The sequence below is a fragment of the Centropristis striata genome, chromosome 9 (genome assembly GCF_030273125.1).
Source record: "Centropristis striata isolate RG_2023a ecotype Rhode Island chromosome 9, C.striata_1.0, whole genome shotgun sequence".
Lineage (NCBI taxonomy): Eukaryota > Metazoa > Chordata > Actinopteri > Perciformes > Serranidae > Centropristis > Centropristis striata.
The window spans coordinates 26,887,078-26,914,750 of record NC_081525.1 but is presented as its reverse complement, the minus strand read 5'-3'; the positions used below and the strand labels follow the sequence as shown (position 1 = coordinate 26,914,750).

Below are 27,673 nucleotides of genomic sequence, written 5' to 3'. Positions count from 1 at the left end.
AAAAGTCTTTGGAGACTTCATCTTAAGTCATTAAACCAAACATTGCAGAGGTTCTTTAATCTCCTTTGAAGTTCCCCAGAAGACAAAGTAACTGTTCGAAGAGCCCGGTTTACTTTCCCATGCAAAGCCTTAGGTTTACTCAGCCTATTATTGTTACCTTGTCCTTCAAACTGGCCTGATAAGTTCTCCACATGAATAAGCCAATTCTCCTGTCAAATCATTCTCCTCCAAAAAACCTGCATTCTTCCATGTGCAACCACTTTCAAAGCCCGAGATTCCTGAAATGATGGACTGTGAGGCCAAAGACCACTAATATTTTCCCTTCCCTTTCTTTCTTTACCAAACAGTTCCCCCAAAATGATTATATCCATCACTAGATAATCTCGCTGCTCTCTTGATGTCTTTGGTCTAACATATCCTCCAGTTGCTCTACAGCTGTCGGGCCTCCTCAGCTGACCTCACACAACTCCTTTGCTTGCATTTTTATTGGACTTATCTCTTCGCACACCTGGATTCAATCATCATCTTTTTTTTTACAGGGTGGATGCTGCGTCTGCTGCGGGGAGATGTTTGTTTTTTTCCGGAGATCTGAACTGTGGAGTTGTGGACGGCCTGCAGGCCTGTGATTAGAGAGGTCAGTGATAATGACGAAGGTACTGCTTGTTGTCAACCTAAATTATTCTGTTTTTGAGTGTTTTTCTTGAGTCTAATGCTCATAGTACAGAATGCAAAGAGATTGTTTATTCAACATGAGGCCAAGTACAAGTGTAGGTTTACAATATATTGTTCATTTATACACACAAGTGTTGCACATTAGGAATTAAAATGTAATCAAGCCAAAATTGAGTTACCTGTACATTGGGCTGGGTGCCACTTTAATAGTAAATATGTTTGTCCATAATCCTCTTGGGCCCAGTTTATTGTTAATTACTTAACTTCCTCCTTTGTACCCTAAAAATAACTTGTTTGGCTGTTTGTGGAAGTCTGGGTCGAACTGTTTTAATAGTTCTCAAGAGAATATGTAATTTATTTTCTAATTAACACCAGGCTTAGATTTGCTTGTCAGCCTCTCCTAGTTTCTCCACGGACCATGGTTCCCCTTATATGGATTTGGATTAGTTCAGCTTGAAGAGCTTTTCCCATGGGTCTGCAAGTACCCATTTTGCAGATAAACAAGTCTGCTGCTTCTATCGCAGAGGTAAGTTTCTTCCTATCACCAACCTCAAATAATATTTGCTTAATATTTGATATTTTAGTCTTGTAATCTGCCTCGATATTTACAGTAAGATGTGTTATTTAAATGTACTTAATTATCACTCGTGTAAGAGTAGGTTTTGTTAGCCAAGAGAAGGCCTTGCTGAGAGTTTTAAGTGCCTTTAACAAGATTGCTCTCTGAAGGTGAAAATATTACTGTGGTTTACACATTGTAAAATCAACTGAGTCATGCAGCAAAGTATGAAAAGGTTAATAGATTATACACAGTTCAGAGATGAAGAGTGATTACAACGCAGTTAAATGATCTGCTTTAAATGATCTGCTTTAAATGAGTCCTATGTAGGTTCTCGTGCAAACACTTAAACCAAACTATCTGCCACACGTACTGAAGTAATTCATTCACCAGCAGCACTTTTTTGTACTGTAATAGTTTGTTACATGCTGATCCTAAAGAATTTTTAAGTTAAATTATGTAGTTATTGCACTTCAAGATACAAAGGCAGCTCACAAGCATATTACCCAATAAAAACAACAACAAAAAAGTAATTTAGACCTTGAATAGGTCTCTGTATTGGTGAGATATTTAGGAATATTTATTAAAGTACCATTTTCTTTGGTGATGCTAATTTGGAATGTGCAGGGGGCAAAAACTAATGATGTCATACCTTTCAATCAACCATCCTCATTTCAGACTGGCTGCGACTAGTGAGATCCATGCTTGTCTTGGCAGAGGTCTTGGTCTTGCTCATTCTAAGTAGGTGTGAAGGGACATTTGGCTAAATCACAGTTGGCAATAAGGCATGCTAATGAAAAACATTAAGAAGCGTGACTGAAAACATCCTCTGTTCCCTGGGTGGCATGCCTCAGCCCACTGCATGTGTCTCTTTTGCTTTCCCTCGGTGGAGAGTTTCCCAGTTAGCAGAAAAATGACTCAGTGTCTGCCGCAGACAACAAGGACCTCAAGTTGGTTTCTTTATGATCTTAAAGAGAAGTTCAGTGGAAAGCATGGCCAATTATGAAGTGTTTGGGGCCTGGCGTAATATTTACATTTTTTTAAGGTTTGGTTTCAACTCCAGCATTGAAAGATGTCAGCAAAAAATTAAAAAACATAGCAGGGAGAGTGGAATGCTACATATTAGAACTATAAAAGTTATATTCTCAAACGTCAATTTAGTGTATTTATAATTAAAATTAGACCAAAGCTAATTTAGTAAATGTCAGTCACCACTTAAAAATAGTCAAATGATTGAAGTCTTTTAAGAGGTAAAGAAGAAATGAATAAACAGTACCAAACTTCAAGTAAGTATACCAGTAAGTCTAATGAATATCTTCAATCATTCTCATTGATTTTGCTGAATTGCTGTCTGTCTTGATTTTGTGGTTTCCATAGTCAAGAGGGAGTTGATGCTCATCAATAGATGGGCAACTTTAACTTCCCTGTTTTGATGACACATATCAGTCTTGACAGGAGTCCTAGAAATGAGAATAAAGGGTATTTAAATCATTTTGTCATTACTGTCAATGTAAAAACACCATAAATTATTGTATCTAAAACCTACCATTCTTAGAACCTCTACTGGCGTTGCTGTATGCGTGTGGACACTCTTCTCCTGGTTGTAGAGGTGACTCTGCGATTCTGGGTCCTGCCCTGCTGCTCTGAAGGATAGGCCACCACCTGGGAGGATAATCTCTGCGCCTGCAGACCCTCAGACTCCCTCATGTCTCTTGCCATCTGAGCCAGTGTCTGACCCGGGTTGGTCTGCAGACGTTGGAAAAGGCTTTCTCTGTTAATTTTCCTCTCTGGACAGGTGAAGGTCAGCGCCACTCCAGTGTCTGACTTCATCTCTCTTGAGAAACCATCTGAGGTGCCATCAAAGCAGCGGCCTATCGCAATCTCCTTGGCTACCCTGGGATTCTGGTCTGTGACTGTGTAAATGCCATAGTTGTGTCCCAAAGGATCAAAAGGGGCTAGCATGTTGAATGCATGAGACTCGTTGTTTTGAACGACAGGTGGATGTTTGATGAGATACTCTTGTAGGAGGCTGTTGGTGCCAGATCTGCGACAGTTCCCCTGTGGAAGGATTGATATGAGGGATCTATCCACCTCAGCTTGATCAAACAACATGCCGCTGCATTTGAACTCTACACAAGCTGCTGAAGTGTTGGCCTCTCGCATGTCCCGGGTGCTGCGAATGTCTCTTATGCCATAAAGTTTGCCTTTTGTTTCTCTGTGTGTTCCTCCCAGATTCCTTGACCTGACCATCACTTCCTTCTGTCCATGGATCTTCACCTTAATGAAGCATGCTCTGAATTCCTGGGGGTTAGGCCACCAGGAGAGGTAGTCTCCCGTCCAGGTCGTCAAATCGTTCTCCTCAAAGGGAACAACATTGTATTCATACTTGTCTTTTTCCACTCTAAAGAATCTGAAATGATTTGCATCAATAGGGGCATTTTCACAACCTATTAAATTCCGATAAGGATATATTGGCCCATTGGTCTCATCAAGGTTATTTTGGTTTGGCTTTGGCAAATTGATTTTGAAGGCTGTTTTCTTTAGAGCCGGGTCATCATGGTCTGAGCGCTGGTAGTCTATTTTATTCAGATATGGCTGAGAAACTCCAATGATGTTTGGATTCATCTTAGGGGAGGAGGGAGCTGCCTCTAGTTCTTCCCCACCTATCATTGCTGTGACATAAGCCGTGTAAGCATCAGGCCTTTGGGCATCACAGAAAGCTGGCAAACAGGCACCATTGGATCCAGTTATGACGCTGTCAAAGCGGCCCCATGCTCTAGGATTTGCTGAAAAACCAGGTTTGGGTTCCAGGTTTATCAAGCTGATCACGACACCCTCCAGCTGCTCACTCGGTAGAAACTTGTCGCTCATGTAGGCACGGACTTTAACATAGCAGCGTCTGTTTTCAGGCACATCTAAATTGAAGAGCCTACGTTCTCTGATCTCCATATTGCCTATGAGGAATGTGCGATCCTCTCGTTTGCTCCGTCCGTGTTCACCAGTAGTTGTTGTGGTGTACGAGAAGTCGCTCTCCTCTTCCCAGACTCCCGTGTCTGGGTTTAAAGACCACAGCTTCATTTTGGGAATGTGCTCTTGCATTTTGACATGCTGTGTGTCGAGAAGGACTTGAACAGCTCCAGCTCCAAGTACCTCTTTGTTGGTCTCATCTCTGAAGTCTACAGAGAACATGCCATAGGTCCTCAAAGGGAGCATGTCACCCTCATCGTCCACAAAATTGAGATCGCCAGGGGCTGCAGCTGCCGTGGTGATATTTCTTGGGTCAATGAATGTGACGCTGGCTTTCACAGTTCCTTCATAGGTGTCTCCATTGTCCTTGTGGAAGGAGTTGGGAGGAATAACCAATACCCCAATAGGGTCTTCCCCTTCAATTTCCCCAAGGCTAATTGAGTTGGTCTCTCCCGCATTGATATCAATTGGTGTCTGCTTTCTCATCACCTTGACATTATGGTAGATTGACCCACCTTTCTTATCAATGATGAACACCTTAGGAGTGTCAATAAACTTCTGAGTGGGATCAACAAAATTTACCACTAATCTCTGAGTATCAGGAGGAACTTGCAGTGTGAAACCTCCTTGGTATCCAGTTGTGCCAACCCTCTCTTTACCAATGTAGATGTACCCAAAACGCAGAGGCTCGTCATTGTCAGCTGTGGTCACTCTGCCACGAACCAGTACAGTTGGCTGCAAGCACTTTTGGCAGCCGCACTGTGTCACAGCCCTGATAGGAAGGTTGTAGCTCCCACAGTCTATGATTCGATTTTCCATAGTTTGAATCCCACAGCAAAACCCAGCTCCATCACTGCAACGCATATCAAAGTCTAGGGATCCAGCACATTTGTTGTGTGGGCAGCGGCCAGCGTTGTAGTGCATGGAGTCAGTCCCAGGTTGAACACAGTCCATAGGCAGTCTGATGAGGTGTGCCTCAGGGGTGGAATTGCATGCTGGCTTTCCTTTCGCTGTGAATAAGACAATAAATGGCATAAGACTGGTGCTGACACAACACATATACAAGAAAAAATTAGTCATCTGATATGGATAAAACATGAAAGGCTTTTTTTAGTGCAAAAATGTGGCTGTTTAAGTTCTACTTTCTGTTAGATCTTGTAAGCCTGTCAAATCTCTTAGAATTTAATTATATAATTGTTGGGTCCTGGCTAATTGCATATCACTGCATGAGTGGAATGGCACGAGTGTATGAGTAAATTCGAGTAAATGAGTAAATTGGAACTTGCCATTTCAGGACTTAAAAGATATTATTTCTGCCTTACTCATGGATCCCACATAATTTATTCATACGCACACACAATGTCTGCACGGCCCGAAAGTACCTATGAGTGTCCAAGTTGGACGGGGAAATGTGCATGAAAGGGTAATTAGACATGAAGTTGAAGAGAACATGTATTTACCAACCATCCAGATGGGAGTTGGACAGAAAGAATTATTGTTCACCCAGACATTGGCAGAATAATTGATGGGCATGATATCATGGTTGAGCTTATCGTCAAGTATCCTTGTTAAGCTCACAATCTCCCAAGTAAGCTGATAATTGCAGACACATGGAGCATTGCGATACACATGGAATACCACTACCAGGGCTTTGAGTTTCTTTGGGTGATAAATTATAGTTAGTCACCTGTATGAACTGTGGCTAAGATCAAATTGAACTTCTGCATAATTTGAAATGTGAGAAGTAACTCACATCCTGCTCTGAGGTGCAGGTGTTGTTCTGCACACATACAGCATCTCCTGCCATAATGACTTTTGGACTGCAGGGACTTGTCTTTGGCCTGGGATAGATTTCTTTAGCACTCTTCCATGAAAACCTTGTTAGTTAATCTGTGTCTTAACCAACAAGCACCTGAAGGATATAAGCAACGTGTAGCTCCCACGCAGATGTAAAAGCACATATTTATCTGACTCCGAGAGAGAAAATCAACAGGATTTATTGACAATGTTGGATTTCACCTCCACACAGAGAGTTTTGGAGAAATTGGGTTTGAGGTTTTACAGTGTCCAGAGCCATCTCACACAATAAAGCATCCAGTTTAGGAAGCAGTTGCTTTAACCAATGTCAACATAATAAAAATGTACTGCTTCAAACGCAGCCAGATTGTGCAAGCCCTGATATTTTTATTTTCCTGTTTTCTTTGCCTGTAATGTTATTTTTTTCCAATGGCAGACAGTCTATTAACTGACTTTTCTCTCTCCCTTGGTTGTAAAGACACTGTGGTTTTGTTTGAATCCTCTTTATGCATGAACATGGCTCACGGATGACTTGGTTAGAGCTTAGCGCTGACATTCTTCTTAACATGTGTATTCAAGCTCCGAGGCAGCTGCTCTGTATCCAGTAAAATAAATTGTGGTTGTTTTCTTTTTGTCAGTGGTTTCACTTGAATCTGTGTAGAGACTTTGACTAAACACGTCATTGTCAAATGTGCTGGGATAGCAGCCATCCCGAGCTATAATCCCTGTGTGCTGCTATCATCATCGTAAATTATTTTCTCTGCAGGCTGATGATGATGAATTACAGTGTACATTACATCACTGTGACTGACTAGAAGGGAGCTTTTGTGTCTTTTTTGACTGTGAGAACAAACTTAGAACAAATCGAAATTTAATATTTGTTTCCCACAACTTTTGAGAATTTACTGGGACTACTACATGTCATCAAACCATCAGATTAATGTGGTAAGTACTGGCCTGTACATAGCATAGAGCAAAGACATAGCATCTTTAACATCTCTGTTCTCATTCTCTCTGTAAGGATCCCTTGCTGTCACTTTTTAATGCACTGGGTACACTGTTTTTTAAAAAACTTGTATATATATATTACAGTATATATATTTTTGTTACACACATGGTGCCAGTGTATTTAACAGTGGAGTAATGTATTTTTTTAAAGATAAAAAACTGTAAAAAAAAATATATATATATATATACTGTTTTGGCTGATATATACATTTACGGTGTTTCATTGTTACTGAAACTGAATTAACCCATTTATCATTTTACAGTCTTTATCATATATTTTGATCTACAGACATTTTTTACAGTGTAGCTGAAAGAATTAAACTATGATTCTCCACTATGGTTTCAGTTTTAAAGTTTTTAATGTGGAACATGTGGTCAGCATTGTCGATCCAAACAAAAATATGTTTTAGAAAATGTGTTTATAGTTGTGGTTTGGGTTAAAAATGTAAGTAAATTCAATCCGTAGCCTACATAAGTTAAGAAGTTAATGTACATAAGTCAACATTGAGTTTTGGCAGAGGACGAAACAGCTCTTTCCTGAAAATCATGTTTGCCCGACCCATCTATCCACCCCGTCCTCCTTCCTACACGGACTTTCTCGCTCTTTGTACAACGCGGAAGGGTTAGTTAAAAGCATGGTGTTGGTGCACTAAAGGGTGTTTAGTGTGTCTGTATCAGACACTGAGGGTTGATATTTCATGATCTTGAAATATGAAAGATCTGTCTTTAATTATAGATTCATGCAAAAGTAGAAACATCCTCAACACTACAGTGATGTTGAGATACATCTGCTTTCAGTAAGAGTTCAAAGCCTGTATTTAACTTACCAATCACAGTGAGGAGGGCTGGAGAGGACTTGATGCTGCCTGCAGAGCTGCTGGTCTTACAGTAATACTGTCCTGACTGCTCCGGCTTCAGGCCCTGCAGTACGAGGTCCTCTTCATACTTAAACACCTTCCTGTCCAGCAGAGTTCCATTGTGGTACCTTGAAAAATAGTTAGTAGGAGAGATTTTCTTTTAACCTTTTGTTTAAAAGGTTATTTGAAATACTGGTAGCGATACAACAATATATTTAATGTATAAAGCATTTAAAAATGTATGTTAAATGTTGATGGTATGACTAACAAAGTTTCAAATGTATTCTGATATTTAAAGTTGAACTAAATAATGATTTCAAGTAACAGTTGATCTAATAACTGTGTAATGTAAAAGGGATTTCTTGTAGTGATGAACCGATTGACCCAACAGTTCCCCTCAGCTCTATTAGCATTTTTCAGCTCATGTTTTGATTTAAAGCCAACCATTTAAATTGTTTTGATTCAGTCTCATTGCTCTCATCAGCAATGTCTTTCAGTTGTAGCAGACAGATGTTTTCATCCAAAAAGGCTGTGATAAACCCTCTATACACTTCCTGCCCTGAATAATGCGACTTTTATAATGAAAAACACAGAAATTTAATTTGGAGTGACCTTCAAACATGTATTAAATTATCCAGTGTGTAAAAGTAATCACTCTGTTTCTAGCTGTTTCTGTGATTAATAATGCAGCGTTTGCACTCCTCTCACCAGTAGTATTTGTCAGGTGTTGGTGATCCCGTTGCCTTGCAGCACAACATCACACGTCCTCCCTCAAAGCGCACTTTGTCCTCCGGGTGCTTCACAATGTACGGCTTTTCTGTGGAAAACGGAAAAGAGCAAACCCATAAGACCTTTCTTTGACTTTTGTGAATGGTGCCACAGAGTTTTGAGACCTCATAAAACTCAGTCAAACATTACATTTTATTCTCATATTGGTCCCCGTGCTTATGAAAAATGATTGTCGAGGGGATTACTCTTTCAAAGCAGCACAGGCCTATTTTTATTTGGTCTCCATGCAACCAAGCAAGTTAAGTGCTCCAGAGGAAGTCTTTCAATAGGCCAGACTGTTTGTGTTGTAGCTTTGTCAATTTCCTGTTGTCTACAGTCTGAGAATATGATTGGAGGACTTACTGGATCTGTGGAATGATTAATGTGAATCAGGAAACTCTTACTTGAAAATGAAAATAGTTTTTTTGACAAACAGCCAACAATATCTTCAATTAAAACTGAATTGGAAGGATTGACAGCAACGGATAAAAGGGCTGTTTTTTAAATTAATAATATTAATATTTTTTGTAAGCACTCACCTGCTGACTTGAGGACAGCCCGTGCCCAGGAAAACCCTGTGGTGTTACTGGAGCTGGAGACGGTTATTGGAGCAAACTTCTCTTTCCTGATGGAGATCCGTGTGGAGCTGGAAGAGCAAATTCCCATGATTCTGAAATGACCTTTGGCATCTGATCTGGCACGGATCACCTTAGGCTCGCTGGCCAGTGCCACCCAGGCTCCTGCCACAGGGACACCAGTCACACTGTGGACTTCTCCCTGCAGAACATGGCCGTCGCACGTACACCGGTTACAGTCCTCATTGGGGCGGCCTTCAGTGCACGCAAGCTGACATTTGACTGTTTGGGAAAAAGAAAAGCTCTGTGATCTCAGAAGGATAAAGGACATCATTACAAAGAAAGATGTCACAGCTTTTAGACTCAGCACACCTGGGCACGGACTCTTTCCACACTTCTGTATTTCAGCAGGCCGTCCAGGACACTGAACTGTCAATGAGCTTCTCACACAAGTCCTCCTCCTTATCCTGCGACCTCCACCACAAGTCACAGAACACGTCCCCCACCGACCCCATGGACTCCACTTGGCTGATCACACAGAGAGACAGGAATGATGGTAGTTTGGAATTTAGTACATATAGTGTTTTCTGTTAAATTTGTGACCACCTTTATATTTATTTATATACAACTTAATACAGAGTGGTCTAATGAAAGCTGTTAACTCTCTTGTGCAAAGGCACCCAACATACTGTACATAGGGCAATAACTATTAGTAGGGCCGGGACTTTAATGCGTTAATTAAGATTAATTAATTACACAAAAATTAACGCGTTAAAAAAATTGACGCATTTTAATCGCATTTTATTTTTGCACCGCGGAACGTTTCTCACTGGATGAGTTTTAGGTGGACCGATTATACTGGAGCACCAACTAGCGTTCATGAGTTCAGACAACAACAAACCACAGTGAACATGAAGGAAGAAGCTGATGAGACGCTTTGGTTGGCCCCGTGGATGATGGGACATTTAGTTACAGAAAACCAACGGATGGAAGCGTCGATAAAAGCATGGTTGTGTTGCTATGCAACAAGGAATTCACATATCACCGCAGCACATCGAGCCTCAAGTATCACCTCAATGCCAAACATATAGCAGCTAGCGGCTAGTGTGGTAGCTAGCGTGGATTGTGTTTTACTTAAAAAAAACAAAGTATTATAGTTTACAGAAGGTCTACCTACCTATAGGCTACCTGAATTTCTGAAATGTACTATATTTCTAAATATGCTATTGCTACACTTAATGGCAAAAATTGCACTGGTCTGTTGGACTTGAACAAAAATAAACAATATTTTTGTTGCTTAAGCTTATGTATTCAGTCATTATTCAATGGTATACTAAAAATCCATGTGAAAAAAATTACTTCTCACTGTTCTCAGGTCAAATATTTATATGCGATTAAAATGCGATTAATTTCGATTAATTAATTACAAAGCCTCTAATTAATTTGATTTTTTTTTTTAATCGAGTCCCGGCCCTAATTTTTAGTTATCTAATTGGTTGCAATTAAAAGACTGCTGATTACAAGTAGCTCAATCAAGAATACTTGATCTCCTGATATTTCTGCTGTATTGTGTGCTGCCTGACATAATACAGCAGAAAATGGCACATAGGAATTTTCAATTTCAGAATCCATACCAAAACCAAAGCTTCTGATAGAATAATATGAGCTGTAACTGTTTGAATGTCATCAATTTCATACAAGTAAGCAGGGCTGGAGGTTCTGTTTCTAGTAAATCTTGTGATTGTCACCTGTACATGGAGGGTTGGAGCACTCCCTCCTTTCTGAGTGGTGCCCCTGGCACGCTGGCACCAACAGGAGAGGCATTGGCTGGGTGTTCACACATTTTCTCTGGCGGACCTGGATGCCTACGTCATTACAAACTGTGGTGGAACAGGGACCCCACTCACTCCAGTTAGTCCAGTAGCTCTGCACTAAACACACACATTGAAGAACAGAGTGTGAAAGCTGCCATTATGCAGCAGTTGGCCAGCAGAGCAGAGAACAAGACGTAACAAGCACTTTATTTAACTTTATTTAAGAACATCTATAATGTGTAAGTCTTCCCTCTAGCCAGTGATTACACGCATGCATGTGCATACACTGTAAAGTGACAGCTTGCACAGTGCAGGGCTGCTGCAGTCAGTGCTACCTGGGGGACACTGGAATCGGACATGGTAGTTGGAGCAGATGCGGCCTTGGGGCTGTTCTCTGTTGATGCACCAGAAGCCCTTCTCCAGACTGGAGTGGACAACTTCCCCGGTGTCTGCTGCTGCCACCCAGTCTGTAGTTCGAGCCTCCATGGCCATGGGCCGCGCACAAACCCTCTCCCTGTAATAGTAACGGATCGCCTCCAGGCGCTCATAGTCTCCATTTCCTCCAGGATGGTCGATGTTGAACCAAGACGTCCACTCTGTCACGCCTGAGGCACATGGAGGGGAGACATGGATGAAAACCAAAGGTATGGAGTTTTAGAATGAGGGAAAAGAAGTCAGAAAGAAAGAAGGAAAGAAAACAATTCTCAGGATCCAGAAATAGGGGAGGGGGGCTTGGAGCTGGTCTTACATGGAAGCGAGACATGGGTCAGAACCAAGGAAAAGCAAAAGGGAGGAAAACAGCAGGGATGGGTTACAAACTTTAAGAGGAGGTCTGCTACCATCATTTGAAACTGACTTCATGTACCCCCGGGAGCATTGCATTGTCCAGGTTCTTTCCAAACCCCCTGGCTTGACTGATGAGGCATATTGTCTAGATTTTTAGTCTGCTGCGTGTTCTGAAACCTGAGCCTTTCCTCTAGAGAGATATGAAGAATTCAAAACAAATGAATGCATCAGCAACAAATTGATTATTTATTTATTTAGTTCACAGAGTAATGCCTTACTCTGATAAATGAAGGTCTCTGGTGTACTGCAGGCTGATGGTGCAACAATCTGGACACAGACTAATACTGCTGCTCTTTTCTTCAACGTTCAACATTCGCTCTAACTGTTGATAAGCGGAACAAATCTGAAAGTCGAACTACAACAACCAACTCCCTGTCCCTTTCATCACACACAGTGTATCTATCATCAGCCTCTGGGCTCTCCCTTCGACTCTCAGTTTGAAAAGCCCTGGCATACAACCAGCTCTGAACATCACTGCTGATAGATTCAGTACCTGTTGTCTGTAAGTCAGTGAACATGTTGAGGGCACCTCTCCTGCTCCTGTCTGATTGGCTCCTGCTCCTCACAGGTCCTGCAAACAGGAAGAAAAACTGTATATCAAGCATATATGCTTGTCAATCCTACAGTTTTAAATGTCTACTTTCCTTATTCCCTCAGGCTGCAAAACTTGCTCAATGATAAAACGTAATGCATGCAGCCGGTATAAGATATGTCAGGGTACTATTTATGTGAGTGTACTTTTAATGTTATTGAAAATTATATTTTTGTCAGCCCATAATGTGTATTAAGTTTTACACCAACTTATTCCAATGGGTTTGTGCACACGCACAGTCATGCACACTCACACAGAGCACTTTGAGCATGTTTTGCTTTTTCTTCACGGCATGAAGGCCCTTCTAATTACACGCCTTTCCTCTACCCTTTATTTTTTATTCTCTCCATTTTTCCACTTGGTTCAGTAGTTTAGTTACAGGCTTTATGTCCTTTTCATGTGCAGAAACAATAACTATAGGCTTCTGGGGCGTCTAAAAAGGGAGAAAATAGCAGGAAATTGTTGGCTTCTTTGTCCATTTTTCCTGTCTTTCTTCTCTTGCAAGCTCTCATCAGTCTAACATCTCTATCTGCTCCTTTTCTGTAGTTTTTTCTCACTGCTGCTCCTCCTGCTTCTTCGAGACCCCACTCTATAATTCAAACTGTGCAGCATGCTCTCCATCCATCATCTTCCCCATGCTGTTTGTCAAATGTCTTTCCATCCTTCAGCTTATTGTCCACCCCCACCCCCCCTGCTTGCTTGTCCTCCTCCACTCCCCCACTCTCTTGATCTATCAACAAGCAGCCGCTGTTGAGGATGCTAATCAAGCTCCAGCTGTGACAAATCAGGGCGTGCAGTCATCTGCTCACCAGCGGCCGCGCCAGAAAACTCCACTTTAACTCGCTCCATCACCTCTCACAGAGCACACTCACTCACACATACTTTAATGCAGCAATTTGTTGCCGATTTCTTTTTTGATCTTAAGTACGTATGATTATAACTTATACACATTCTATGCACACACATACAGCATGCCTGTGTCACTAAGTCATTCTTACATCATGGTAATCTTTCATGCATGTACCTGCAATAGCAACAGCACAACAGTGAGGATCAGATGGGGGCAAATGTTTCTCTATTAGAAAGAGAAAGATATTGAACCTGGCATTCATTGTAAATTTGGCTCTTTGACTCATGAAACATGCACCATGAGGTGCATCAGGTTTTCCTCGTGCTTTGAAGTTTAATGATTCATTTTTCCTACAAAACCAATTTTTTCATGTTTTCAAAAACGTCAGTTGTTTGCTTGACATTTCATCGCCAAGTTTAACTTGGGCTGTACGGAAAAAAAAAAAGTCAGAGTCCAGGACAGAAACAAAAAGTAGCTTTTGCAGCCTCGGTGTGTGTGTGTGTGTGTGCGCGTGTGCATGTGTGTCTAATATGTGCAAGCACTTAGCACTCTCAGAGAGACACCGCTGAGTTAACGAGCAAAGACTCCCAGCACAGAGGCCAGTATCGATCCCAGTCCCCACTGGTTTTTATGGCTCACTTTAAGTCTTTATTGTCATGCCAACACATTTCTTCTGAACCCTTTTGATAGATTTAACAAAGAAGGATAGCGGCTCAACAGAACAAAGATCCACTGTCCAAAAATGCATTACATAAGTTTTAGGGTAACACAGACAGTCGGCTGACCCTCGAGGTTGTTAGTTTTTTATGCCCCTGGCTTTAAAAACCATTGATAGGTTTCCATATCGGCTTTGACTCTGTGATACACTGGAATAGCTGGATAAACAGAAGCAAATGCTTTCACACTGATCTGCATGGCAGATGTGGTTCTTCTCGCAGGTTTAGTTTAGTAAATCAAATCAGTTTTTCCACCTTTCTTCTATTGTCTCCTGAAATCTGTGTCTGCCCTGATTATATTTGAAAAGACAGTTTTTCTGCCACTTGACGGAACATCTTTGTTGTGTTTGCAATCAGCACGCTGTAATGTTCACTCTGAGAACTTTTAGAAACTCTTCTTTGGGAAAGCATGTGGTGAAGAGATACAAACAACCCTTTTGTTTCGCTTAATTAACACTGAATTCCAAACTTGTGGGTAATTAATTCGACCCTCCCAACTGTAGTGCATCTATTTACTTCCAAGAAAGTCTAAAGCTGTTTTCCTGCTCTTGTTACATAATGTTTTGCCCTCGCTCACACCAAAACAAAGGGAATTCACAGCAAAGCCATTTGGCTCCTGATTATCATTTCAAGATGTTTGACAATGAAAACAAAATAGAAACGATTCTTGGAGTTTTATGAGGTGACTAACAGTTTCTGAAAGTTAAAATAAGAGGAAGCCCAGATTAGCTTCGGCTGAAGGCAAATGTTGGGATAGAGACCTCAGTCATGGTCAGTATGAAATGCCTCAGTTCCCGTGACGAGCTCACAGAGCTAATTGTGCTCTTGAGTGGCATGTTAACACTTTATGAATTTTAAAAGCTGGGAGATTTTATTTGGGCACTGCTTCATATGGCTAATATGTAAGGAAATATACCTCGTCAACAAGCAAGTTTTTCAAGCCAGAGGGAGCCAGTTTAGAAGTAATTATTTCCTTTTTAGTGCTAAAAAAATCTTAAGAGCTCCACTGGTACATTATACTTTGTTTATTCTTTTTCATTTACTCTGGGTTGGTTTGGTTTTTGTGCTTTGCTGACACAGATCCTTTTACAACTTTTCACAGCTAATGTAATATAACCAATAAATCCTCCACAAGCTACATCGTCCATGCTTTTGGAACCAACCTGTCGTGCCAAATGGTCACATGATTAGATGAAGCATTTGTCTATCACCGTCTATCTCGGGCTGATTTACCCAATCAGATCAACAAATCATATGACGACCAAGATCTTGCCGAAGCCAGTCAGGACAAGTGAAAAAACATATTTTCCATCATTAAAAAAGCCTTCAGTGTCAATCTTTGTTCTCCTTTCAATAAAGAAATGCTCCGTAGTCATACACACACATAACCACTCCTGGAGCTGCCAGTACCTTCTCACTTGATGCTGATTAGCTCAAACCACTGGTGGTTTGGCCACAAACACATTACTTGAAGCCCGACTAGATGGATTTTGTGGTATCTTGAGTATCCTTCTACTGTGCAAGGTAACTCTAGATCGTAACACTACACAAGACATTGGACTTATATAGTGCCATTTGCTTCCCAATTCCAACCACAAGACTATATTCAGGTGTTCTTTCAAAGCATAATCAATCCTTAACCTCTAACTACGTGTTTCTTATTCTAACCAACAGGATGAAGCTCTTGTAAAATGAACAAAGTACTTATTTTAACCTAAACCATGATGTTTCCTAAACCTAACCAAGATGTTTTGTTCCTAAACCTAACAAACCATCAGTTCATAAAATGCTTCAGTTTGTAGTCCTAGAAGGCATGGATAAACAACATATTTTGTCATTTATTTGGAGGACATATTTAGGTATCTTCGTTGTTATAGACACAATAACACATAGTTAGGGTTATGGAACAATCATGGTAAAATAATGTTGACTGTTTGATAGAAACGAAAGGCGAACATCAGTTTCCTGTGTTAATGTCCAATGTCTAGTTGACCTCCTGCCTCCCTACGATGACTTTGTCTCTAAAACAACATCACCTGATGTCCTCCCTCGCCGTCCCTCCTACAGCCACATGAGGTCTTAACCCTTAATAGGGCACTCATTGAAATACTTGCAAATTCCAAATTTCAACCCTAGAGAATATTGGAGGATTTTACATACGGCCAGTATGTGGATTGTGGAATGTGTAAAAAAAACATACGGACCCGGGGGAGGGAGGTAATATTTTGAGAAAAAAGCTAACGAGATTTAAAGTGGCAAATCTACGCAAAAAAATGTGCAGATTTACGAGATTTAAAGTGGTGAATATGCAGGAAAAAGTTGTCCCCCCCCCACACTTTTTTCCCGTAAATCTGCAACTTTTTTTTTTTTGTGTAGATTTGCCAATTTAATCTAGTAAATTTGCAACTTTTATTCATACGTATTATGCCCTAATATGCCGTCATAGTCAAGTTCTCCTCGTACAAGTCATTGAAGAATAACACGACTGTTTCTTGCAGATTTTTTTTATAAATTTTTCACTTTGACATTGGAGGTCAAGGTCAACAAAGTTAATATTACTATATTATTATCATACTGATTGGTCAGATGTCATGGTGTCACTGTCTGTGACGTAACCTGATCTTTGCTGATTAGCTGGAAGAAATCCATGTGGTTCTACGACCTCACAGAGAGACATGGGGACCTAATTTTGATATCCACTGAAGTTACCAAATACAGTTCTTCGCCTGATAAAGTGTTAACCGCTCGAACGTCATTGCTTGGAGGACAGTCTCACCTTTGTGTGTTTGGTTTTGTGCTTAGCTCACACAAGATCTCTTTATGATTTTGACTCTTCACAGCTAATGTCATGGAATGCATATACAGATGTATCGCTTTCCTCTCGCCAGTTCACCTTTGACATGAACTCTGCCGTATTGCTGTTATTATAAACCTCAGCCAGCCTCAGACTGACCCTCATAAACCACCGAAAAGGTAACAAGATACATTATAGTGGCACCAGACCTGCATCTGTGGGCTGGTCAGCATCTCTGTTCCACATATAGCTACATAGTAAGCACCTGAATGCTACACACGTCTGAAACATAGCTTCTGGATTACTTTTTATCCCACACTGCAGCCCTACCGTCTATGAGTCTGTTGTGACAACTGCAGTCCTTATTTTAGAGGACTATCTTTGGATTTAACGATTTACGTCACAGTGGTTCGTTCTGAAATACAGTTGACGTACTTATAACCAGGCGACACAAAGGCAAATCCTCTATTAATAATCACCAGTGTCTTTGCAAAGGACAGCCTTTCACTTTATGAGTGGGAGTTTTCTGTCTTTGCCAGAATCTAATAAAAAAGCTGCTGAAGGTGGGTGGGGGGATACAGGACTTTATGAAGTTGGTTTTCAGAATGGTTTCAGTCAGATTAGAGCACTATGGTTGTGCCAGATGTATGTTGGCAGAGAGACAGGGCTTGAATAGAAGGTCTGGGTCCTGTTTATAATATTCCAGATCCTTACAAGAGGGAGAAGACGTGAAAACAGCATCCTCCCCCCACCCTGTTACATAACCTTTTCAACAAAGTTAGACTAAGAGAACGAGGTTGTACTGTATTTGTGATGAAGTCTAAAACAGTGGGATTTCATGCTTGAATTCAGTGATGTATATATATGTGTGTGTGTGTGTGTGTGTGTGTGTGGGCCTGTATATGTGATGATCTGTTTGCCATGTCATATGGAAGCTGTTTATGTGTTTGGCCAGCTCTGTAGCTGAGGTGTGTGTGGTTGCAGAGCAGTCTGCTTTTTCTCTCTGCGTCTATCTCTCTCTCTAAATAATCCAAGTCTGATTCCGAAAACATCTGTAGCTCATTAAAAACGGCAATTTTGTCCATGACATTAACTAATGATGCAAATCAACCACACAATTTAAGGATTTAAAGCTATAACAAAGGCTTTGTGCGCTCAAGCATTTTCTTCCCGGCGCTATTAAAATCACAACTGGGCAGCGTTGAATTATTTCCGCAATGAAAATATCTGGGAAGTCCTTGCATGAACCTCTGCACCTGTGCACAGGTACACAGCCAGGAGCTGGAAATAGCTTTGTTAAAAGCAGCTGATTAGTCCTGCAATAAATAATATCTTGGCACACACACATATGCATCCACACATAAATAGGAGAAAAGAAAAGAAATATGTGAAATGGCTTGGAGGTTGTCATTAATGGGAATTTGCGCCTTTTTCTTTGATCCATTGTAGTCCCTGTCTCAGTCATTAAAGTCAGCTGGCCAGACAGCTCTGTGTTTGGAGCAGACAGTGGTCAGCATCTGGAGAATTAGCCCCTGTGTCTGCCTCACAGTGGCCCTCCAGCTGCTGCTCACATACACCACCTAGCTTCGCCTGACATTTATGCAACGAGAGAAGAGAAGATTGGAAGTCCTGTGGTTAAAGAGGCCACATTATAGCAACTTTAAAAAAGCCCCAGAGCGGAAACCAAGACTTATGCTAAGAGGTGGTAATGCCACATTGTTCCCCTCTGACTTATACAATGGGCATTCAGCAACAGTTGCCGCCTTCAAATAGGAAAACAGCTCGTAAATCTGTGAGCTCTAAGGTGTATGGAGACAGAGAACAAGGCGAAAGGGATGATGGAGTGAGGGAGAGACAGAGGGGAGAAAGGTGAGGAAAGAATTTGTGAAGAAATTCCTAACGGAGACAGCTTAGAAAGAAAAGAGAAACAGGCGAAGACAAATGGAAAAACTTTTTTAAAACAAACATTGGGAGTTTCTCTCAAAGCATAACCAAGATTGTTCCTTAACCTTAACCATACGTTTATTACTGTAACCATGATGGAAAAAGATCTCCTAACCTTAACAAAGTACCTATTTTAACCTAAACCAGGATCTTTTCCTGAACCTAACCAAGTTGTTTTTGTTCCTAAACCTAATAAACCATCAGATGGGACAACGCTTCAATGTGTCATTCTAGAAGGCATAGATAAATGACATAATTTATCTTTAAATTTGGATGATTTGTTGGAAAATGAGTCAGGTTTGGACACAATAATAAACACATGGTTAAGGTTAACATGGATAAATTATTTAAATATATTAAACCAAACACCAGTTTGATTGATATTCCTAGTAAAAACAGTATTTATGAAATATATATATATATCACTTTGATATTCCATGGCTTGTAAACACACATGAAAACAAAAAAAGGGGCATGACTAATAAAATGATTTAACACACGAGATGTGTTTTTTTTTTTTGCAAATGAACTGTTCAGTGAGCGAGTGAGTGCAGCGAGGGGGGCTGAGACCATCATGAAGGAAAAAGGAAAGAGTGACCAGCTGGCCAGGGGAAAAGAGGACGGTAAAGTCATTTTACCTGCACTCTTTATCCCTCCTTTTATTCCATTTTCTCATTTAGCCCAGCACAAACCCAGCAGGTGGGAAAGCTTGGTTTGTGATTTTTGCTTCTAGTTTCCAAGGTGACCGGCTTTATATCTTTAGGGACTGCTGGCACTGCATTTGAGGGTGAAGTGAGGACAAAATGCACCACCTTACTGCAACATGTGGATGTATCGCTTAAGGAGCGTGGCACAGAGTGTAAAATTTTACAATCCATTTTAAGGCCGGCATTCATTCACGGCTATAACACAGTGTTCAGAGTCTGTCTGAATCACCATTTATACATTTCTACCTCCTTCCCTCATCAAACTGTTGGTGATTTACTCATCAGTAAATGGCACAAAGCCTTTGCGAGACATTTACGACTCTGAGGCCTCCAAGTCTGACAAGATACGGAGACTCTTGAGGTGTATTCACACTTGCTTTTATGGACGGCCAGCTCCCTTTCTTTAATGGAGAGCAGCTGTAAAGTGGACAGAAAGTGACAGCTTTGGAAAAAAGTGCTGCTGCTGGTGTGTTTCATGAAGAGTGGCGAGCTTTCAAAGCATGATAAGAGTGTAATTTGGGAGGAAGAAGTTGTCATCTGAAAGAGGCAGAGCATCACGGAGCGGCCCTTATGTAGCTGATAGTTCACCAAGTTTGGGGGGGAAAAAATGTTTAATTTGGTTCTTTGTGAGATCATAAAAGTCAGTGGAGCACTTTTTCTGCATTTTCCCCAAAAAGCTTGCTAAAAGTGGCGGCTACTGTGCTGCACTTTGTCAATAAGAATACAAAGTTTGCGCCACCAGAACCTTCAGCCACCAGCAGCACTTTCACTGTCATCAACAGAGCTTTTTTATATGATTAAACCAAACCACAAAGACCCCCTCCTCCTCCTCTAACCTCCTCTTCTATCACCACGTGTTGTTGATTAGCCTGGTGGTGAAACGTGCTGGTTACTTAACAATAGAGATTAACAACTACTGAGGTGGTCTATAAAATAACACACACACAGCCAAGCACACACCCTTATCACATGAGCTCACCACTAGAGTCCTCCTGATCTGACATCCTCAGGGAAATGCCGTCAACTTAGAAAACTCTACATGCACATGTGTGAGTGGCCATACACTGGCCCTCTGTTCTTACAGTGTGTGATTACTAAAAATGACATGCGAGAAAGTATCTTAAAATTGGCTGTCTTTCTGGAATAATTTTTGCTGCATTTACAGTAATTCCCCTGTTTGTGTTGTGTGTTTGCTTCCAATTTTGAAAATAATATTTCCACTTACCTTGGCCCAGAGCCACTGAAGCCAGGACAGACAGCAGGACTGCCACTTTATTTAATTCCAACATGGTACCACTATTTCAGTTACAGATGATTTGTTGTTTTTCTCTGATCCTCTACAGAATTGGCATACATTTAAGACAACAAAAAAAAAACACCAAAAAGTGTTGATTCTTCAGATCCTGGTGAGAGCAGCTGCTTGAGTTTGTCAGGTGTGAGTGATGCTGCTGGTGGAGCAGGGCAGAGCCGCTGCTCTTTTCTCATGTGAGTTTAGTTGCTGAGTTGGAGACAGGAGCTCAGGCGTTTTTAAAAGAAGGGGCATCGGGAGTGCACACCAATCCAGCCCCTCTCTGCTCACCATTGGCCAGTGAAACGTAACATCTGGGTCCCCCATATCATCTTCCAAAAAAAGGTGAGGGTATGGTGGGGGTAGAGAGAGAGGGAGACACTCACAGAGAGAGGAGGAGGGTGTGTGTGTGTGTGTGTGTGTGTGTGCTGTTACTGAAAATAAGAAGATGTTTTTTTGTTCTTGAGCAAAAGCTCATAAGTTCTGACTTCTTTACAACAATATTTTCATATTTCTTTGACATGTAATCTGCGTTTGCTCCGGTGTAGTTATCTTTATCCAGAGAGCAGGTGTGCCTGCATCTGTGCAAATACAAAGCAGCTTTCAGTACTTTCAGATACTTTGTTCTTTTTTTGTCATGTAGTATTTATGTCTTTTAGAGAAGATTGGTTTGAAACATTATTTGGTGGTCCTGTCATTTATGGCAATTTAATGCTTTGTTAACTGTTTATCTGTGTTCAATAAAGGAAGTATTTCTAAAAATGCCATGTCATTCATCCCCCCCATGTGTCTTAGTCCGTCTCACTCGTTTTTTATCTGTTTCTCCACCAGACACAGGACAGTGCCAGATGCTGCTCTGCCTCTGGTTCAACTTCTGGTTCAGTTTTGTAACTTTTTAACAGTCGCTGATTGCAGGGCGATGCACTGCCAAAGAGTGGAAGTGGCGTCATATGGCATGCCATTCAGGAAAAACTCCTCAGAACACAGAAACGAGAGGTGCTTATGAGGTGCAATGTACTCAGGCTCCTGAACGTTATGTCAATTGTTGCAATTTAGCAAAAACGCTTGTAAAAACGAAAAACAAAAAACGTTTAGTATTTTTATTCTTTGAAAAATCCCCCAAGCTTGAAAAAGGTGTTAAAGAACATTGAAACTTTTTTCCTTTAAATAAAAAGGCTCTTGAGAAAGCTCACATATTTGCATACTTTTACAGTCACACACTGAACGTCTCTCTCCATCCTGATAAAGGTTGGTTAGTAAAGTGAATTTCAATCGCTGACACAGTAATCATTCTGTAATTCAGTGGTGGAATGTAACACTTACATACATTTACCAAAGTACTAAACTTTTGTATAATTTTGAGGTTCTTGTACTTAATTTGAAAAATACTTTATATTTCGACTCCCCCACGTTTTAGAGGATCATTTTGCAGTTTTTATTTGTTAAACAAGAAAAAAAATTCATACAATATAAAAAACAAACAAACAAAACAACAGTGGTTCCCAAATGTCTTTGCTCCTTGTCACAATTCAGATGTCTGTGAGTTGTTTCAACAAAGAGACATTTCCCCTCTAAACTCCTCACATGGTTTCATTTAAGTAGTTGTTGGGCTGTTGCCCATATGTTCACAACAAAGTAAGATTAGATATCTATCTATAAAAGCAAGAGACGTGTGTGTGTGTGTGTGCGTGTGTGTGTGTCTCGAGGGCTTATCTCTCTCACCGTTAGTCAGACTGACCTCAGATTTTGTATGTGGCTTGCACATGGCTCAAAGGTGTGCATCCTCAATTTTGAAGATTTTTTAACATATCATTATTTACGTAGGACGCATTGCACTGTTTCCGATGGGACGCCTTTTAGGGGAGCTCCGCCCCATTGTATGATAGGCCTACACCTGGTCAGTAACACAATTCACTCTGGATTTCCACGCCTGACTCATCTCATCTGGAAGTCTATTTAGCCTACCTATCTTTAGTTTTAGTTTTAAAGTGCGCTACCATGTTCAGTTTTCCAATAATATTAGAATAGTTTCCAGTGAATATCAATGTTCAATATGTATGTGCTGGATGGTGTGGTACCTGGTGTGGCATCTAATGTACGGATGCATACTTCCTACAGGCACTGCACTAGTAGAGATAATATAGATATACTCATATTCAACTTGTATTCATGTTGCATGATTTTCTTCCTGAACTTATGAACAAATTATCCATCCACTAATAATATATCGGTCAGGAGACATTTTTTCTTCAGTGCAAGTTACTTTTAACTTTGACAATTTAAGTAAATCTGTACATATGTACATTAACTTATGTTTGTTTCAGAATGCAGTCTTGTCTGGTAATATTTTTACATTGTTGTATTACTTCTTTTACTGAAGTTATATTCTTCCATCACTGTACAATTGAGAATCAGCAACAACCAAAATAAGTTTTGATCTTGTTGTTAATTAAAAAAAGTATCCATAAATGCTGACATGACCAGGCTCCTGTGAAGTGCTCACTGATTGAATTTTAGACATTTTCATTAAACCTTTTAAAGACAGACCTTATGTAGATCTTATCCAGAAAACAAAACATTCATCATAAATTGGATCATTTTAAACTCTTGTTTAAAAAGTTTTATATTGTTGGCCAACACCTGCAAAATAGCTCACCTGTAGGTTATCAGCATGTACTTGTATCTCTAGAAAAAACATTTTAAAATAGAAGTAATAAATTGAAAAAATAAATAAATAAATAAAAAATGTGCAAAAGTGATTTATGTCTGACCTTGACTGAACTTAATTGGATTTGTGCAAAGTTTGTCACTAGAGTGTTTTCATATTCTTCTACTGAAGGGGGAGATGTCGGTGCAGAACAAGCTAGATGAGGTAACTTCAAAAGCCAATTGCTGTTTAATAATCAAAAGCAATCTGAAACCCCAGCACACAGCGGGCTTCTCAGTAGCATAGACTGTATATAAATAATGGACATAGTCACCGTGACGTGACCCTTTGGTTTGTGGCCCGTTGGAAGCATCGAGTTCAGCATTACACTCTTGCGTCATCTTGCGTCGCCATCTTGTTTCTGATACGGGGAGCAGACCATATCTGGACTGTGGAGGAGGAGAGGGATCTGATCACTGACTACAGCCTCTCTACACCTCAACCTGACTGAGAGAAGCTGCTGCTAATTCATGTTAGCATTAACTGGAGCATTAACTGGGATGTTAGTTTTGGCTAGCAAAACACAAAAACTAAATGTTTGTTACTTACCTCAGAGAAAATGAACAGTGACTCCTTGGAGTGTCTGTTAGTCCAACCAAACGCTGAACAAGACATTTTTACTGTACAAAACATTCAAATAAACTGTCATTAAGTGAAAATACAGTGAAAGGGTCAAAGTTATGAGACCAAACCGCTAAACGTCTTTTTTAATATCTATATTACGTTATATATAACTTCATTGACACGTTGCCGTGGATATGCATTGTTCTGCTTCTCTCCTGATGACGGCTCGCCTTGTTAGTGACCTATCACTCAAAGGTAGCCACGCCCCAAATCATACAATTCTTTATCTTCTGTTTTCTTCCAAATGGGGCCATTATTTGAACTATTAACATCAAATTGTCTTGAAGAAGAAGCAAGAAGTTTTCGAATTTTGCACTAAAATGAATGGACAGATTTTTTTTGCAGCCAAACTTAGCGCCCCCTGCTGGAATTTTCGGTAGAATGCAGCTTAAGGCACTTCCTGGTTTGCTTCCCTGCTCAGACCTGGAGGTTGCCACCTGGTCATTACATAGAGCAAAAACATACCGGAACATTGTAGAAGATTTTATTTTATGTTTCAAAACCACTAATGCTGTGCAGCCACTGCCAGTTACAAGCTGGAGGTTTAAACATGTATGGCTGAAAATGGACCAGACGGCAGAACTACTGCTGCAGATCGATCAACGCAAATGGCACGTATTTCTCTTTCACCAATCAGCCTCGTGCAAGTAGCGCTGGTAGGATCCAGGATCAAGAAGTTTTCAATAAGGGAGATAAAGTAGATTAAAAAAAATCTTCACATGCAAAAACATGCAATTGTTGTTTGCCTTTAAAATAAGAACAAAAAAGACCTTGAACCTATTTAGAAAGGGCCCATTTTTGCCTCACTGCTGCACTAAATCTTTTGACGGCTTTTCTTCTCCATGTATCCATCTATCTATCTATCGCTCATTGTACAGTACAACAAGTGCTGCTGTCAGTTATGACCGTTCAATTCTACGGGCCACCAACCACTCTAAAGCTCATTACTCAACGGCTCTCATGAAAAGCAGAGGCGACAGAGTGGTGACAAGTCGTTGTTTCCTGACAGGGATTGGACAGGCTTGAAAGACAGGAACACTGAGTGCTCCGACATATTTCTACAGCCCTCCTCAGTTCGCCTCTGACAGATTTAATACCACCGCATCGACATTCCTTTTCACTGACTTTCTGCACCCACTCACACATGTGCACACATCGGGCATTAGTGCATTAGTATTCAAAAGAAGCTCCTAAACTTCGTATAAATACACATTACCTCATCCATAAACAGCACGGCAGTCTCGCTTAGTCATTTTCCTTGAAGCCCACAGCCATGCACTCAATAATGAGAGGCCTTCCTCTACAGCTGATTATAGCCTGATCACACCTGTTTATGGCTTTCATTACCAAATCAAATCCAGTTGGGAACCAATAAACAGAAGTAACATCATGCACTCACTAAGGAAGCACAACACTAATTGCGTGTACTGTACATGTAGCACAGCTAGGTGGCCTCATGATTAGTTTTTCAACAGAATGAGCTGTTTTCAATGTGTCCTTGAGCAAACCACCCGAGGACACTGCCTCTAGCAGCTCCAGAGGGATTTTACTCCAGCTTTGAAGATCAAAACATTCATCAATAAAATATCTGAAAGAAATATGTATTTTTGTTTCTTATTTCACTATATTATTTGTTTTTTTGGCCACATGGGGGCAGTGGAACAACATGAAAACATAACTTTAGACTTTTTCTCATATGAACTTCAGGCTGGCGAATCAGATCCGGACATTGTCCAGAGTTTTCCTTTCACACCCATGGCACATGACAGTCAGACATGTTCTCATGTGACGGGGTCAGTTTTTAGTGTGTTTTTTAGTGTTGCTTTGTTGTTGTTTCTTGTTTGTCAATCATGTTTTTCCTCTGTATGTCTCCCTGGGCCCTCATATGAAACATACTGTCACTCTGAAACCCAGAGGTGGGAGGGACTGGACAGAAGCAGAGCTCGTCAAGCACAGCAGAGACACCTGGGGTTGATTGGCATGGAGGGACACCTGTGAAGGGATAAAGGAGTGTTGAAAGAGTGCTCACGAGGAGCAGGCAGCCGTGGAGAGCCGGAGAGCAGCTTTTGGACACAAAGAGGGCCGAAGCAGTGGGCAGCAGCAACCAACACGGTGGAGGAACCACTGTTGGCGTGACGACCTTAGGCTTGGCTTCTTCCGAGGGGACCTGCAATGTGGACGAGTGACGATCCCTGGCCAAGACGTTACTGCTGCGACCAGGAAGGGGGAAGACGACAGTGGATGGCAGAGGGCTGTGGTCGCAATCACCCCCTCTCTGAGATAAGTACCACTCCCCCACTGGCCCTCCTGTGTTTACCTGTGAGCACACAATAGCCCATTTAGTCCGCCATTTTTACTGACTATAGTTTTTAGTATTTGATTGAACTGTTGTCTTAGTCCATACCGACATTTTATATTTATTATGCTGTCACACCTATATGATTGGGCTAGGTCTCAAAGTCCTGTTTATAGCTGGGGGAATAATCCTTTGGGTCCTGATTTCTGGACCGTTTGAGTAATATTTTGGTTTGCTGTGCACTGATAAAAATGATTCTGAGCATTTGTAGATGTAACATAAACAGAATTTGTAAAATTAACAATACAAATCTATATATATAGTATCATTTGAAATCATTATTCATTTGTTCAAAATAGGTTTGAATGGGTTTTTTCATTTACAAGCGTTTACTAAGTTATCCCAGTCGATCTTCTCAAGTACAAACACTCTACAAACAAACTTGTTTCATTTACGTTGTTCCGTAAACCTGCCAACTGACATGCATTCTGGGTAACTCCTGCCTGAAAACAGCAGATTCCCAGACAGCAGCTGACTCTGCGCCGGATCCGCCTCCAAACCGGCAGATCCGCGTAACAGTCACATCCGTTTTACTGCTGGGATACAGACACGGGCCGGACGCGGGTTTCCGGGAGCGGGAATATGGTGAGAGCAGTCGGTCAGCGGAGTCCAGCCGGATGCGGCGCGGAGCTGGTCGAACGAGCGCGCAATTTTTCCCCCTCTTACTTAACTGAAGAAGGGAGAAGACGATCAGAAGACGATCACGATCGATTTTATTATCATTAAAAGGTAAGTCACACAAAGTGATGAAACTATTGAAGTACTGAATTATTAATTGATTTATTTTGAGATCTATTTAATACGAAAGCTCTCAAAATGTTTGAACTTAGTTATGTGGGGGGGGGGGGGGGGGGGGTTTGCCTGTAACTGCGTTAATGACAAGTCTTATATCAAGTTAAATAAAAGGTTAAATGAAAGGCTAATGAGGTTGACTGCAGTTACAATTGAAATTATGGATTTTTAACGGCATTATTAATTCTTACTGGTTACGTTAAGGTTATCTGTGGCAATATTAATGACTAATGTCAAGCTCGCTAATAACGCAGATTCCCTGCCGTTAGTCTTTGGTTTGACAGTCGTGACATCTCTGGCAGAAAGGCAGTGATCTGGGGAAGATTTAAAAGGATATTCCGGTGTAAATTTAATCCATGGTCTCTAACAAACCGTGACACCGAGTAAGACTCCCCCTCGAGAGGTCAAGTTTGCTGACCGCTAGCTTAGCTAGTTTTAGCAAC

The 27,673-nt window shown here is 40.9% G+C and overlaps 1 protein-coding gene across 1 annotated transcript; it reads right to left on the bottom strand.

The window, feature by feature from the left end:
• Nucleotides 1-411: 411 nt before the first annotated feature.
• Nucleotides 412-20,875, bottom strand: cilp2 (cartilage intermediate layer protein 2). The gene is made up of 10 exons (XM_059340493.1): nucleotides 20,689-20,875; nucleotides 12,354-12,431; nucleotides 11,350-11,619; nucleotides 10,949-11,131; nucleotides 9,573-9,728; nucleotides 9,165-9,482; nucleotides 8,566-8,674; nucleotides 7,828-7,985; nucleotides 2,775-5,205; nucleotides 412-2,688 (listed from the first exon to the last, which is right to left on the bottom strand). The coding sequence occupies exons 1-9, from the start codon at nucleotides 20,750-20,752 to the stop codon at nucleotides 2,789-2,791; spliced, it is 3,753 nt and encodes a 1,250-aa protein (XP_059196476.1). The 5' UTR covers nucleotides 20,753-20,875; the 3' UTR covers nucleotides 412-2,688; nucleotides 2,775-2,788.
• Between the last annotated feature and the right edge of the window lie 6,798 nt (nucleotides 20,876-27,673).